This window comes from Choristoneura fumiferana, chromosome 15 (assembly GCF_025370935.1).
Source record: "Choristoneura fumiferana chromosome 15, NRCan_CFum_1, whole genome shotgun sequence".
Lineage (NCBI taxonomy): Eukaryota > Metazoa > Arthropoda > Insecta > Lepidoptera > Tortricidae > Choristoneura > Choristoneura fumiferana.
In genome coordinates, this window is record NC_133486.1 from 5,316,931 (window position 1) to 5,332,475 (window position 15,545).

The 15,545-nt window shown below is 35.5% G+C and overlaps 2 protein-coding genes across 3 annotated transcripts; one reads left to right on the forward strand and one right to left on the reverse strand.

Annotated features, from left to right (window-relative positions):
* Positions 1–1,244: 1,244 nt before the first annotated feature.
* On the reverse strand, positions 1,245–9,156 carry Nf-YA (nuclear factor Y-box A). Of its 2 annotated transcripts, XM_074098486.1 has the most exons (10): positions 9,004–9,156; positions 7,756–7,929; positions 6,894–6,917; positions 6,724–6,787; positions 6,377–6,505; positions 5,629–5,711; positions 4,643–4,825; positions 3,928–4,010; positions 2,933–3,029; positions 1,245–2,513 (listed from the first exon to the last, which is right to left on the reverse strand). In XM_074098486.1, exons 2-10 carry the CDS (start codon positions 7,921–7,923, stop codon positions 2,439–2,441), a joined length of 906 nt encoding a protein of 301 aa, XP_073954587.1. In that variant the 5' UTR covers positions 7,924–7,929; positions 9,004–9,156; the 3' UTR covers positions 1,245–2,438. The 2 variants fall into 2 exon arrangements, with proteins under 2 accessions (XP_073954587.1, XP_073954588.1); XM_074098487.1 differs by lacking the exon at positions 6,894–6,917 and having other exon boundaries at positions 9,004–9,153.
* Positions 9,157–11,253: 2,097 nt separating this feature from the next.
* Positions 11,254–15,198, forward strand: LOC141435505 (uncharacterized). The gene is made up of 4 exons (XM_074098197.1): positions 11,254–11,473; positions 11,574–11,750; positions 11,891–12,241; positions 12,457–15,198. Exons 3-4 carry the CDS (start codon positions 11,901–11,903, stop codon positions 13,079–13,081), a joined length of 966 nt encoding a protein of 321 aa, XP_073954298.1. The 5' UTR covers positions 11,254–11,473; positions 11,574–11,750; positions 11,891–11,900; the 3' UTR covers positions 13,082–15,198.
* Positions 15,199–15,545: the final 347 nt, after the last annotated feature.

A 15,545-nucleotide genomic window follows, 5' to 3' on the forward strand; every position in this document is an offset into this window, starting at 1 on the left:
AGAATAACAGGTAATTAATTTCTTGAGTTTTAGTTTGACTTGTTTAACTAATAGGAGAAATTGATTTAGCTCAAAAATAGTTTAGGAACGCCAGAGAATTTTAATCTACTCCCGATATAGTTTTTGATCTGGCGTCCAAAACACACCGTCAGGCCTGCTAAAGATACAAGAATAAATTTCGTAAACAACTTATATATACCTAAAAATAACACAGTAATTTGGAAACAAATAATTTAACAAAAACACTATTTTTGCACATTGCCTGAAATTAAATATTTTAAAGACTTACCACGGTCGCGGGATTTAATTTTAATCTGTAAGCACTTTGAGTCCTGGTAGAATAAAATAGAATAGAATAGAATAGGCTATCAGACACCACAAACACTGAGTTATTAACCTTTTCGCCGCCACGTCAAATACAAAAGACATCATCAATACGCCAGGCTTCTATATTGCAATGCCTAAAAATAACCTTAACACAATTGAACGAAGGTTGCTTTTGCATTGAAGTAATGTTGGCGTCGAAAAGGTTAAGAACCAGTACATACGGACTGCAACTGCAACGTAACCGCAACTGCCGACTGCCCATACATGTTTCGTTGCAGTTCGATTGCAGTCGGCACAACTGCAGTCTGGACTGCAATTGAAATGTATGGGCAGTTGGCAGTTACGTTGCAGTTGGAATGCAGTCCGTCTGTACTGGCCCTGAAACGTGATTTCACAAACACTGAACCTGTGACATCACGTCTTGTTGGAAAACTCAATTGACCATTTGTTTTTATAGTGAAGCACGTTAGAGTTAATTGAAATTTATCTGGCTTTTCGAATTAAATTGATGAACGGGTAATATTAGAGCTGTGTCTTGGAAATATAGGTGACAAACATAGCATTAGAAAATTTTGTAAACATATCTAAAAGTTCAGTCTGTCTATGTTCATGTTTCTTTTAGGCTCAAGTTCGTGGTGGTACAATCGTCAAGGCAATTCGTCATGGGTATAATTTTAACAAGCCTCATGTTTAACTTTATTTTTAATTTTGCTATCGACAAATCAGGACCATTGAAAAAATAATTCTGATTCTACTCTAGCAGTTTCTTAAATACTAAAATAACAATATCATATACGTGATATACCAACCATGACAGGCATCTTGACGATGCTTGTGTGAACTAAAATAAATTAATATAATTCGATTTTTTCCACAAGAATTAGTAAAATCAAACATTTATTAGGTGATCTCTGCCAAACATGATTGACACACGGGCAGGTCCTCGTCGCCATCACATAATTGAAACTGGAATACCCTATTTTTTCAATAACAACTAAACATAAAAATAGTAGCAATAAAATAATAATATCGTACTGTATCAACCACCGCCTTTAAAAATTATTTTAGCATGTAGAAAGCTGTTCCAATAAAGTCAGGTACACATTGCCGGCTTGTCGTTAACTTTAATAAACAAAAGTACGAATACGCGTTAGGAGTATTAGGATTATTCGGCATTTTACGAACGTTTTTACCATCACTACCCTCTCAGTATGTACATATCAAATATAGTTTAAAGGAGATGAGGCAAACGTCCACAGTTCCGCATCAGTCGCATCACACGGATCATATCAAAAGGACTAATTTGCGGCAGTGCATCGACTGCCGCCTCGACGGCTGATTGAAATCGTTTTTTTTTTAACATTAGCATTCGAATTTTCGCAGCAGCGCAGCGGGCATCACCCCGTATGACGTCATCCGGGTCATTGATTTAATTTTGATTAATCTGAAGTTACTCCTACGAGCAATCATTGGATGGCGTTCGTTCGATGGAGAATGGAGCTTTATGACCTCTGTACTGTACAGGATTTGATTTGTAGCATTCGAACATGGCGGATGTAGACAATATCTAATTTTGCTATTTCTGTTTCTTTGGCTAGTTGAAGTATAATTTTGATTTTTATGCGGCGATTAACCTTAACAGTGAACAGTGATTACAAAATTCTATATTGCTCTCGTGTCTGTCATTTTTTAATGCGCAAGTTGTCTCCACGTGGTTTCTGGAATTTTACTATCAAGTTGCAAAAACTACAACCACCGTACACCGTCCCTCTCAAAGAGAGTACTTTGACACTGGCGAAATTGTCCTATTAATTAGAACAGAAAAGCCATATTTTAAAAGAGAAGAAGAAGACCTCTGTACAAAAAATACTAAAACCATCCGAAGCGTACCGAAGTGGAACTGTGCACAACAGGCTTTATGAAAAATATTTGTAAAAAAAAACAATATTTAAGATTTTCGAAGGCGGTAGCTTCTAACATTTCTCAATCGTACCATATGCATATCAGGCTTTGCATCCTTGTCTTACACTGACAACATTAAAGGGCAGTGCACTAGTCAACACCTCAGTCCAGGTATTTCAGTCAATCTGCACATATTCCACTTTTATCTGCTATGCGGAAGGCACCGGCTGGTGAGGCGCGAGCCGCCTCCAATGGCTGCGCTGTCGTTCTTGGGATTCTTCGTCCTGTAAATTAGTTAGCAATTAACAACCTTATTGCTCAACATGTCGAATGCGAACGTCGACATCAATAACGCGGATTATGATAAAAATAGAAAAAGATTTTAAATTTAACACTAATTAGTTTCAAAGCATATGAAAGACTAAGGATGCGCAGAATCCAACAACACAAAGATTAAAACCACATCCCATCCTATTTCCGTTTGTTATAAATGTATCAATTTTAGGATAGTCAATATCACTGGTTCTTCAGGGATGTTCCAAATGATAGATTGTCTTGCAATGACTCCATTTATTGATAACGGGGACATGTTAGTTTTAAGTGGCGGGTGAGACTACCCACGTGATGTAGCAAACTATGATCAAAAGTAATTAGTCTATACACAAATGGTGTCTTCCCAGCTTGAAAGCCACAAAAGATTTACCTGAATGATGGTAATGGAGACAGTATCTGGTTTGATGTCTTCCAATGGCTTCTGGTCTTCCTCCGATGTCTGCTCAGCATGATCCAGGTTCATATTCCTACACATGTAATTGAAATGGTGGGTAAGTACATGAAGATATAATTAAATGTAAGAGAACTATACCAAGTCCAAAATACCTATGAAAGTTAGCTCACAGTAAAGTATTTACTTTTATGATCTTTTGGACCAGAAACATTATTTAAAAATAACTAATTTTATTAGGTAGGTAAAATCATCAGGGCGTTTATTCGAGCGTTTCAACCGCCTCATATCTGGTCACATTTTTTACGAATTGGCTGTAGATTTTGATGTCGTTTTAAATTATTTGTTAAGAGTTCCTGTATTTCTACCAGATGACTAAAAACTATATCAGAATATTCGGCCATTTTTACAGAAGTGTCCAGATAAATGAAACGGTAGAAACGCTCGAATAATCACCCATCAGGATCTGACACAACAAAGAGTGCATCAATATCTGATACGACTCAGTTTCTAAAACCGGCAGGAAGTGTCAGACATTTTTGCACACTCCGCTGTGGCAGATATTAATGCAGGTGGCTACTATTGCAGACACGTGAAAATTTTACCTATAAGATTCCATAACGAATTCGCAAGAACTTTCGTACTCAAATACGCATTCCAATCATCATCATCATTATCACAGCTTATATACATCTCAACGCTAGGCACAGGGCTCTTGCAATGAGAGTGGGTATAGTGCTGATTAGGAATTAACTTCACACACACCGTCGAATTGCTTCGCAGATCCGTGCAGGTATCCTCACGATGTTTTCCTTCACTGTAAACCTCGTGGTCATTTTCAATTGTGAATTTCGAAAAAGACAGAGGTGCGGGTCCTGATTTGAACCCATGATCCTCTGCTTGAGAGGCCATAGGTCAAACCACTAGGCCCCAAGACAGTCAATTGTTGATACAAAATGCATGCAGATACTTACTTTCTACTTCCGGAGTGGAACCTGCCACCCTCCCCTCTTATTCTATTCATCGCGTGTCTGTGCCTCGATTCATGTAGATATTTCTGAAAACATAAACAACAAAAGTTGTAATATAAACTTCACCTTTACATAGTACATATAAAAAAAACTTCACGGGCTATATGTATGTACGCACCCTGGCTTCTTATTGTTTTGGGCAAAGGGAGGTAAAATTGTGAAATGCCTTTTGATTAAAGACCATTTGTATATTTTAAAATTTCTTATCAAAGTTGCAGCTATGCTATGCCGGGGCTGTCGCTGGTTACCACATAAAAACAACTGAACCTAGAGGGCCCATATACGCTATGTACGAATAATCGTACGACCAGAATGCACCGTTCCATCGGTCCGATTTATCGTAAATTCTTACGCCACACACAAGCTACAGTATATCATAGCCATCTTCATTTCAGCTCCAATGGCGACCAACGACGCAATAGCGGTTACAGGTTTAATTATAACCCTAATTCACCCGTGTCTGTATCCGCTTGCACGTACAGTATCATTAACAACATTCTTTAACAGAAGTATTAACTTAACAGCCGTGCTACCTAACAGTGCCAATGAAGGCTCTTTTTGAAGGAATTTTACACTCTACAAGAGCTTAGCCTAACTACCAAAGAGCTTAGCCTAACTACTGAACTGGAAAGGTAACGACAGACTACAGAACACTAACCGGTCTCTCCTTAGGTATCTTGCCCTGTTCGTGCAGCTTGGCTCTGGCCGCGCGTCGCTTCAATATCCGCTTGTATTGCCGCGCATTCACATACAGAAGGGGTTCTTCATCAGAAGCGTTGGCAGCGGCGCTGTCTGACGGGGCCGATGATGTGCTGGCTGCGTTGTTGTTGTTGTTAACCATCTGTAAAGTGAAAGCGTGAATTAGGGGTCTCCGGATGCAACGCCACGCTGTAAGTGTACTTGTCATTATTTTAAGCAATCGGTGGGAATTGACAGTCAACTATAAAGATAGATAAGGCCAAAGTAACAAAAGCATATACATAACCTTATTGTTAACTCAATAAAGTCGTGCAATGTAAATCTATTTGTACTTGACTGTACACAGATTACATAATAGTTACTAAGGAAAAGATTCCGCATTTGCTGTTGATGGTGTTAGTAGCAGTCGAGTTCGTAAACTTCTGAGCAAAAATTAGATCAAAAAACATAACCCTCCTTCGGGCAGTCGGGTAAAAATAGCTGAACACGCTTCTACGCCATTAACAATTGAGTCGTGTTCACATAATATTTTTGACCAAATTTATGCTCAGAAATTTAAGAACTCTAATGTATTTATTAGCCTTTTCGACGCCAACGACTCATATGTACCTACGCACCGCAGGTTCCACGCCAACGACCTATATATATATATATATTTACGTCCATTACTTCAATGTAAAAGCAACCTTCGTCCAATTGTGTTAAGGTTCAATTTTAGACATCGCAATATAGAAGCCTGGCATATGCGTGATGTCTTTTATATTTGACGTGGCGGCGAAAAGGTTAACATTTAGACGAGCACAAAAGAACATAAGAATAATTCTATCAACAGCATTCTAGCAGGTGGAGTGATGGAGCAGCACTGACCATAATATCAATATCACTAAGAGACACAATTTATAATTTTCCATTATTACAAATGAAATAAGAATATGTACTACTTACCATAACAATATTAGGTTGATTAACTATTTGTTGCTGCTGCTGTACGCCTGCTACTTGCACTAGGTTACCATTCAGGTTGATTACTGGAAAGTAAAAATAAAATATATACACATATTAGACATGATTAAGAAATGAGGAATAGTAAAGCTCGAGTGCTCTGTGGTTATAGAAAGTGTAGCAAGTAAATAGTGTGATTACTAAGTAAAGGTCAGCTATTTCATCTTATTTCTTAATTTTTTTATATTCTGAGCAGATATTTGAGTGACAAATACTAATGATTGTGCATGATACATTACATATATCAAATCAGGCCACATCCACCCACTGCTTGGTAAAGGCCTCATTTTCACGCCACTTCGCCCGGTCCTTTGCTAGTCTCATCCACAGTTTACCAACCGACTGCCAGATGTCATCCGACCAGCGGGCCAGCGGTCTGCCCACCGTTCTTAGACACACTCCGTAATTTTGAATTTATAATATCTATGTAACTTTTCTATATGTATAAGTATGTCTATCCAATGCCTGATATCCATAGCACAGTTTAGGTCAAAGATAACTTCCAACTCTAGTACCTTGTCACTGTATGCCTGCCAACAAGTTTATACAAAAGTTCAAACACAAAGTGACAGAAATAAGATACTAAAGTTTAAAAATATCTTTGACTTAGAGTGCACAAACTTTGTTATGTTAGTGGACTAGGTCAATTGGTGTCAATTATCCCATGATGTTTATGTTGTGATATGCTTACCAGCAGGCTGATGTATGATCTGGTGTTGATCTATGGTGGGTTGAGGAGCGCTTGCTGTAGGCTGATAAATGAAGGTTTGTCCGTCTGCAGTTTGGACTAGCTGCATTGGTTGGATACTGTTACTTGTTCCTGAAATATTATAGAATTGACAAGTAAAGTCACCACCATAATATCACTACAAACAATGCTAGTTAAAAAAAATCTTGGAAATTAGAGTACTCTTGAACTGTTACACAAATATTGCTCACTACATAATGCTTTCAATAAAAGATACTGTAGGTATATGAAATAATATTGCTTTTCTTTTACAGAAAATGTAAAAATATATATATACATATATATTTTACCTTGAAGACTGGACAGTGGCAAGACCTGCAATTGCTGCAATTGCTGCCCATTAGGAGTTGCCATCTGTAAAATAAAATTATATATCCATTGAGTATTTTTCTTTTCAGAAACATTAAAAAACACTCGGGAAATTTGTGAAGTCAATTAATTTGAACTTGAATAATACTACTACCTGGATTTGTGGTGTTCCTAGCTGTGTCAGCATGTGTAGAAAAGAATATAATAATTAATCAACTTTTCAAGGGACAATAATAATTTTGTAACAAAACAGCAGCAACAGAGACTAAATACACTGCTTGTATTGAGGTAATTATTCTTATCGCCTTGCTAATCAATATCTAAATGTTCAACGATTTTTTTTATTACTTAGGCTTCAGCTTCTACCTTTCAAATTTTAAAACAGAAATGCCACCTGTTCACTAAAACCTTTATAACAATTTTATGGAATGTTTTATAGCCAATTAAGCTTGCAGCCAACATTTCTTACTGCAAAAACTATATAAAACAATAACCATGCTTATCTTAATTTAGTTCCGTTTGTAGTTTCTCATGAGGCTGACAGTCTCATTAAGTGTAATTAAGTATTATGAACATTTTAAGATTATTAAAAAGTACAGTCAATACTGTTTACAGCAACACCATTTCTAACAATATGTCAGATGTAACAACCAAAAAAAAAGTCCTATCACAATCTGATATACCAAAATGACTGGTCATAACAACCCACCCAATGTTGTTATGTAGTTTTGACCATACTCTAATCAAGACTCCTTTAATAGCTTACAAAAATTAATTCTTCACTAATCTCCAATATACATGACAGCTACATAAAAACTATTTTGGAAGGGCGAATAGAAGGCAGGCGAAGCAGGGGAAGCCCGAGACGGTCATTTATAGATCAAGCCAAGGAAAAAGTCAATGTCATGTCGTATCAGGAGCTGAAAACGCTGGCAGAGAACCGAAAAGAGTGGCGATTACTCCACCGACAAGAGCTAAGCTCTTAAATTAATGATGATGATGCTCCAATATACCTGAATAGTCTGTGCAGAGGTAGGTATAGCATGCACAACAATTTGTTGTCCGTTGGGGCCTTGTATCATGTGAGGCCCCGCATTGTTCATCTGGAGAACCTGGAGCTGTTGACCGTTGATGGTCATCACCTGGGTCCCATCGGAACTCTGGATCTGAGCATGCTCCATGACTCACTGGAATTTGTTAAATGGTCAACACTTTATATATGGCAGCCTTAGGAAATTTCAACAATCAGGAAATTTCCTAAGCCTGCCACAGATAAATAAATAACATGGGACAATAACAACAGCAAAATTCCCTAAAATTTAACACCCTGATAATTGTGCACTTATTGAATTTTGAATAAATGATAAATAGCCGTGGTGGTCTAGTGGTTTGACCAGTGCTGGATTAGCCCATAAGGAAATTAAGCAATTGCTTAGGGCACGTCTTGGGGGGCACCATGAACAGCTTCAAAAAACCAATTGGTCTTAATACGGCACTGGGTTTGATCTATGACCTCTCAAGCCCACGATGGGTTCATACCCCGGCTCACACCTCTGATTTTTTCAAAAAACATGTGGGAAAATTAATTTGAAATTTGCCACGAGCTTTATGGTGAAGGAAAACATCGTGAGGAGTCCTGCACAAACATGCGAAGCAGTTCAATGGTGTGTGTGTGTGAAATTCCCAATCCACACTGGACCCGCGCAGGAACTATGGCCCAAGCCCTCTCATTCTAAGGTCTGTGCCCAACAGTGGAACGTCTATAGGCTGGGATGATGATGATGAAACTAAGTATTAAGTACTTAGTTATTAATTATTTTATTTTCACAGGGATATTTTTGTCACATTTTTTACATGGTACGGTTGTGGACATTCTGCTAATTACCGAGTGGTTAGCTTAGCAAGTGTAAGCGAAGTTAGAAATTTCAGTATTTAAATTTAGTTCTTGCTGCTTCTATGCCAAGCCTTGAACGAAAGTAATTGATGAGTTACAGGATGAAAGTTACGTGAAAAATATCTACAATGCGACGTTCCTAGAAAATTATATTGATACGTGGAGGGCAAGACGTACTATTATCATTTCCCGAAGTAATACGTCACGCACTAGAAACATGAAAAAGGCAACGTAACCAAAATGGCCGATTTCAAGTTATTTCATCAGATTCACATTTCATTTTAAAACTCATAACAAAAGTTTTAAAATAAATCCAATTCCGCACTTCCATTCCCAAAGTAATAATCGGTCAAATTTGTAAACTTACACTGGGTCTCCTTACTGGTTTTTCAATGATTGGTTGACAAAGGATAGACCAATGGCCGAACTCAATGATCACGGGAACGCAGTAGATTGGTTCGACGCATTACCACTCCCAAACTCGCTCGCTCACCAATCGCTCACGTAATTAAAATCTCGTCTATGGTTGGCTTTCCGTTTAGGAATACCATACTTGTCTAAAAAAAATGCAGTATTTTTACACTATTTCCTATCTGAGGGAGGGAGGGGTTACCTACTTCGAAATTTGAAAATCAAAGTTCGTGCCGTGCCGTCCCTCTCACTCGTATTAAATAATATAAGCGTTAGCGGGACTGCAAGATACGAAGTTCCGATTTTGCACTTCGTAGTATAGGGCCTGAACCGTTTCTAAATACATAGTGTTGCAGAAAGATCATTAAAATGTTTACACTTACGTTTAATGCTTAAACTTTGAGTTTGTTTGACAAATTATTATTGTTAATTTACTGTGCTCCTACTTGTTCAAGTTATTACTTTCCTCCTACTTAATGCCTACATTTTTCTGTAAAATAAAATTGTCTTGATTAGTGTTAAAACCAATTTTCGTAGAATGGGTTATTATTTGATTATTTTTTCTCCCTAAAGTAGGGATTTATTTATTTTGCACAATAAAGGCTTTACAAACATAAAAACAAAAATAACTAACCTAAGATATCTTAATTAAATACCTACATAACTAAAACAGAAAAAAGACATATAAAAAGAACTCCAACACCACATATACAAAATCTGCCTATATGTTTCCAAGACGCTAGCCAGATTACCCATTTGGACTGCAAACTGCAAGTGCGATCCGCTGGTGAGATAGTACGCGCCAGTTCTTGGGTTCCCCGACCCGACCGAGAAGCGTCGACCTCGACCAACCAGGATAACTAGAACTAGGGCCGTAAAGTCTCAACAGCAAGCGCCGCAAATTCACAATCCTTTAAGTTAAAGCAGTACTAGGGACTTATTTGTTTTATAGACAAATATATATTTATGGGGAACACATAAATACTCCGAAATATTTTATTCCGAATTTGCTAATTCCAATTTTCAAAACTCCGATTTTCACAATTCCTAAGACATATAATTCCGATTACTTAAAAACACGAAATTTTATTTTCCGAATTTCAAAATATCTATTTTTTTAATATCCGATTTTTAAAACTCCGAAGAATGAAAGGCACGAAATGTTTTCGGCCCGAAGTACAGTATTCCGATTATCAATTTTCAGAAATGACATCGCTAATTCGGAAATATGACATGCGGCAAAATAAACTTCGTGGTTTTAATAATCGGAATCTTGATTTCGAATCTCGAATAATATCAATCAATTAAGATAAATTGACTAGCATACTTAGCTTAGGTTAGGTTAGGTTAGAATTGCGAAAAGGCGCGAAGAGCCATAACTGCGCAGAATAGGAGCTCCGAGAAGCGGAGCTCCGTCAACCTTGTGTCACAGTACAGTACAAGTACTGTTTTAGTACAACCTAACCTACATAATGATATTTGGAATTTTGAAAATCGGTATTTTTGTAATCGGAATTCGTATTTTGACATTTCGGATTATTATTGAGTCGGTTTATTAAAATTCATAATTTTTAAATTCGTAATTTTAAACATTAGGTATTTATGAGGAATCGGAATAGTCATATAAAGAGTTTTAAAACATTCCGAATTATAAAAATCGGTATTTTGAAGTTCGTGATTCCGACTTTCAGAATTTTGTTTTTCGTATTTATGCAGTGTACCCATATTTATGCAACATTACAGTATTTGCCTATTGCTTCCGTTGTAATTTTTCTCTATCTATCTGTTTTCTGTATCGCTTACTATTTCTGGTGTACAATAAACAGTCTTTGAATTGTATTGTTGTTGTATTTACAGAATGTCTCTAATCCAGATTATCGCAATAATGTTGGTGCATGATATATTGCAACGTAAATTTCCTGAAATATGCAATTTTATTATACGCTGGTATTACTATTGTGACAGTTAACCATAGACTAGATATTTCAGAAAAACCTCTTCACGAATTTTCAAAATAAATCAATATTTTGATTAGGATGCAACGTATGCAAAAACAAAATTTTCATTTATTTTTTCAAACATCGGCATCAATACAGAAGTCTCAGAAGCTCAGAACTTATAGAAAATCGATCGTCTGAATATTTAATTGTTCTATATATATTTTTTTTATTATCTGTGCAGTACATTGGTGTCATTTGGTGTGGTCTAGATATCTGTGGTCTAGCTCTAGAATATTTTTTGTCTATAGTTGCCAATTTTTGGAAGACGCTAACAAATCAATTTGCTGTTTTAGTTCTATGAAATTTCTAAATTTGTGAATCAATCATCGAATGTTAATAACTAAAAGTGCTAACATAAGATGTATTCTACAACATCTGAAGACTTGAGCCGGGAACATTTGGCTTTGCAAGTTACGAATTGTCTAAGTAGGTTATGTCACAAAAAGTTTTGTTTGATGAATTCAACCAAATTCAACTGTTTTTCATATCCATGACAACCGTATGACATTGGTTTATTATGTTTTAGAGAAAATTTTGGAGAACAATCAGAACGTCACAAAGTTACACAAGGAACTGGTGGAAATTAATCTTTCTATTACTGCTTATGTACAAGAGAGTAAAAGTCGCCTTGAAACTCAACGGTTGAATCTAGCGCACCAGGCGAAGAGTTCCCAGGAGGTTGTTGATATACTCTCTGAAAATTGTAAGTGTATAATGCATCTTCATAATGAAAGTATGAAACTAACTTACTGGAAACATTCTACTTAGAACTCTAACAGAAAACAGTAGTCTCATGCTGCTATGCTACAATTTATTATAATATAATGTAACTTGCATTTGCAGAATTCAAAACATGTCAAGATCTCCAGCATCACCACGCAAAAGAAGCAACCAATCTAGAACATATAATGTTAAAACTTATAAAGAAGACAATAATAATGCCAGTAACAAGTTTTCGGAGCGACAGCAAGCAAGAACTTTTATCCAATGGTACAAACGCATGATTGACCATGATAGACAGAACTTGGGTCTGTATTTATCTGATGATGCAATCTTTGAATGGTTTGGGAGGACTATCAAAACAAGGAAGAAAGTGACCTCATTTCTCAGATATGATATGCAGTGTTCCAGACACGATTTTACCACTATTGAAAGCATTCCTAAAATAAAATTGAGGCATGAAAGAAATAACAGGTTTGTATTTGTGTTTCAACTATAATTGCCTAATAAAATTTTCTTCTCACACAAATATGTTTATTTCAAATACATACCCTTTTAAATATATACCTTTATCAAATTAATATTTTCAAATACCTGAAAAATATGGTTTTTAAAATAACGGTTATTGAGTTGCCAGTTGTGAAATATATATATTTATATTTTTATAAAACCTGCTATTTATCTTGCAGAAAAGAGGATACAGTTCTAGCTAGTCCACTTCATTCACCAGAATTGATGAATTCCAAGCCATCCAAGAAAAGAGTTCTGAGATCAACCTGTAGTAGCCCAGAATGGGCTGAGGGTTGCCAGCCCGAAGAATCAAAGAGCTCTGAAAAGAAAATAAATACCAAACACATTGAATCTCAACTTGATGACCAGCATAACAATTTAAAAAGAGTTTATCCTGAAGATGAAATTAGTAGTAAAGGTGATGGAATGATTGAAAGGAGGCCAAAAAGAAAATGTGTTGTGGTCACACCACCAAACAAAGAGTTAGGCCAAGGAGACTGCATGCCTTCCACAAGTAGCAACAACACTGCATCCCATGAAGCATTAAATGCTCAGTTGCCAAAACTGGCTGTGGAATGTAATGGTTATATAGAATTCATGAGAACTAGAAACAATCGCAGCACGGATTCTATGAAGTGGGAAAGGAAATGTAAAGTTCAAATTAGCTACTCCGAAGATCCATTAAATGTTGGAGAGTACATAATTTGGAGTTTGCATTACATTGATGAGAGCAAATGTCGGAGGAATCTGTTGGCTGCTTTTGAGCAAGTGGCAAGGGAAGAGGAATCGAGAAAGATCAAATGATTTTGTTTTTAGGGCTTTGTTTTAGCTTTTTTTCCTTTATAGAAACTTATACATTATGTGCTGTATGTCAAAAATTTCATAAGAACTTTGTAAAGATGTTATGGCCGGTGTTTTTCAATTTGCAATGTGTAAGAAACATTATGATATAAGGGATAAATACATCCTCATTGTACAGAATAATAACATTTAATGCAGTCTAGAAAGTGAATTTTATTCACTTAAAAACACATTTAAATATGGTTTAACAAAATGTTTTATTTTAACAAAGTTATATTTTGTGTTGCTGTTCATCATAACAATTATATTCTATATTTTATCCGCTTACTCAAGAAGTAGAAATTAGTTTTAAATTTGACTGTAAATATGTTTAATAATGTTAGGTTATATTAAGGTACTTTGTATTTGAAATTATGACAATAATTAAGGGTTAAGAGCCAAAAAAAATCTTATTTCATAATTTGACACTTGCCCCGTTTGACCTAACATTTGCTTAGTATGTGATATGATAGTTCTATCTATGGATTTTCATTTGTTTTTATTTTACTTTACTACATGTTCCTGATTTATGTTTATTTACAATGTGACAACTAGGTCCATGAATTGTTGTATATTATTACATCTTCATTAATAATTCGGCCATACCCAGAATTTTCCTTCTTATTTGGATTGATGTGTTAGCTATAGTTTTTCCAAACTAATTCAATTGTTAAAAAATAAATGCAGGGCTACTACGAAGCTCGAAGTTCGCGTCGTGCGGTCCCTCTGACACTTATGCTATTCAATACGAGAGCGAGAGGGACGGTACGATACGAACTTCGAGTTTCGTAGTAGCCCTACTGCATCGTTTAGAATCCCAGCCAGCGCACCCGAAAAACATTCGTTTTTATAAAATTTTAGTGTGCACAAAGTTTCATGCGCTTTCGATAAATTCAGATTAATTCAAAGTTTCAGTGAAAGTAATATTTATGTGAAGATAACTATTTTTGTCATAGGTATGCCAAGCAACTTTTACAGCATGCATCCTGTATATTTTTGTGAATTATAAAGTTTATTCATACCTATATTTTTTACATAAATAGAATGGACTTCTCATTTTGTAAGTGATAGATTTAGTATTATACCTATTTACTATCACTAGCATTTGTATGCAATTTTCCATCTCACTCTTTTGTCTTAGGGTGAAAAAGAATAGGTGATAGAACTTTGTGACTGTATTTTTTGATGTAGCAAGGACTGTCTCCAGATATTCAGTGTTTTAAAGATCTCTTTTTTGCGGTGGAGTAAATTGATAGGAATCATTGATTACTTAATCAAATTCGATCAGAAAAAAACTTCAGAATTACGGCATCAGTACAGCGTAAGTGTTTTGTTTGTAACCTGCCTTGTGTACTACCTGCTTTGCATGAGTTGATTGTTGATTATGATTATATTGATTATACAGACTCTTAAAGAAATAACAATATTGATTTTGAAGTGTAATTCACAACACTTAATTTTTTGTTCACCGTTTTCTATTCTACAGTTATACCACCGATTTATTTCGTTTTATTCCATAGGAATAGTTTATTTAGGATATGTTTTAGTTTAGTTATTCGATAGTTTGAAAATGTTAGTAACAAGTGTATGTTTTAAATGACTTAAATATTTTTTTGACAAGTTTAGCCATATGTGATGGCAATCTAGTATCTAGAAATGTTAAACATACATATCCTATAGCATTATCGTGGAGATGCCAAAGGTACCTTTAGCATAATCCAAAACAGGCCTTATGTCAAACAGTAAAGGTTCAATTTGTGAATATTGCTTACTCTTACTCTTACAAGATTGTATACAAACTTATAATTCTCATGCAGATATTTGAAATATCTTTGTATAAAACATTATAATTTACGTCTTTACATTTTAAAAGTTGTAAATTTATTATTCAATAGTATGTTTATTAAAACTTCAACAAATGTGCGCTTTTTTGATTGACAAATGTATTGTTTACGTGTAATGAGATTCAATTATATCTTAACTATTTTTAAGTTGTTAGTCGTTACTTGGAGTAATGAAGGAATGGATTTTTGTTTCATTATGCTAAAATGTATAAGCACAATAAACTTTTTTCCATATTATATATTTTTTATTTTAACCACCGTGGCTTATAGAGCAGCGCCATCTATTATCTAGTTGGTACTACGATTATGGTTCATCTACTCGGTAAAAGATGGCTACACCAAACCAGAGCGTATTGTAGCCGGCTGAAAAACAGTAGCCAAAACCCCCATAAAATTAATTTCAAAAATCTTTCTCGTGAATTCCGGTATGGAACTCATATAATTATAAATAGTATCTAAATTAAAAATTACTAAAAAACATAAAGAAACTTTTGTTTGTGGCAGATTACCTTGGTCTTACGACGAAGATTTTACTGTATGCACTAGAGCATAAAGTCCTTTTATGTCGCCTAGATCCAGCATAA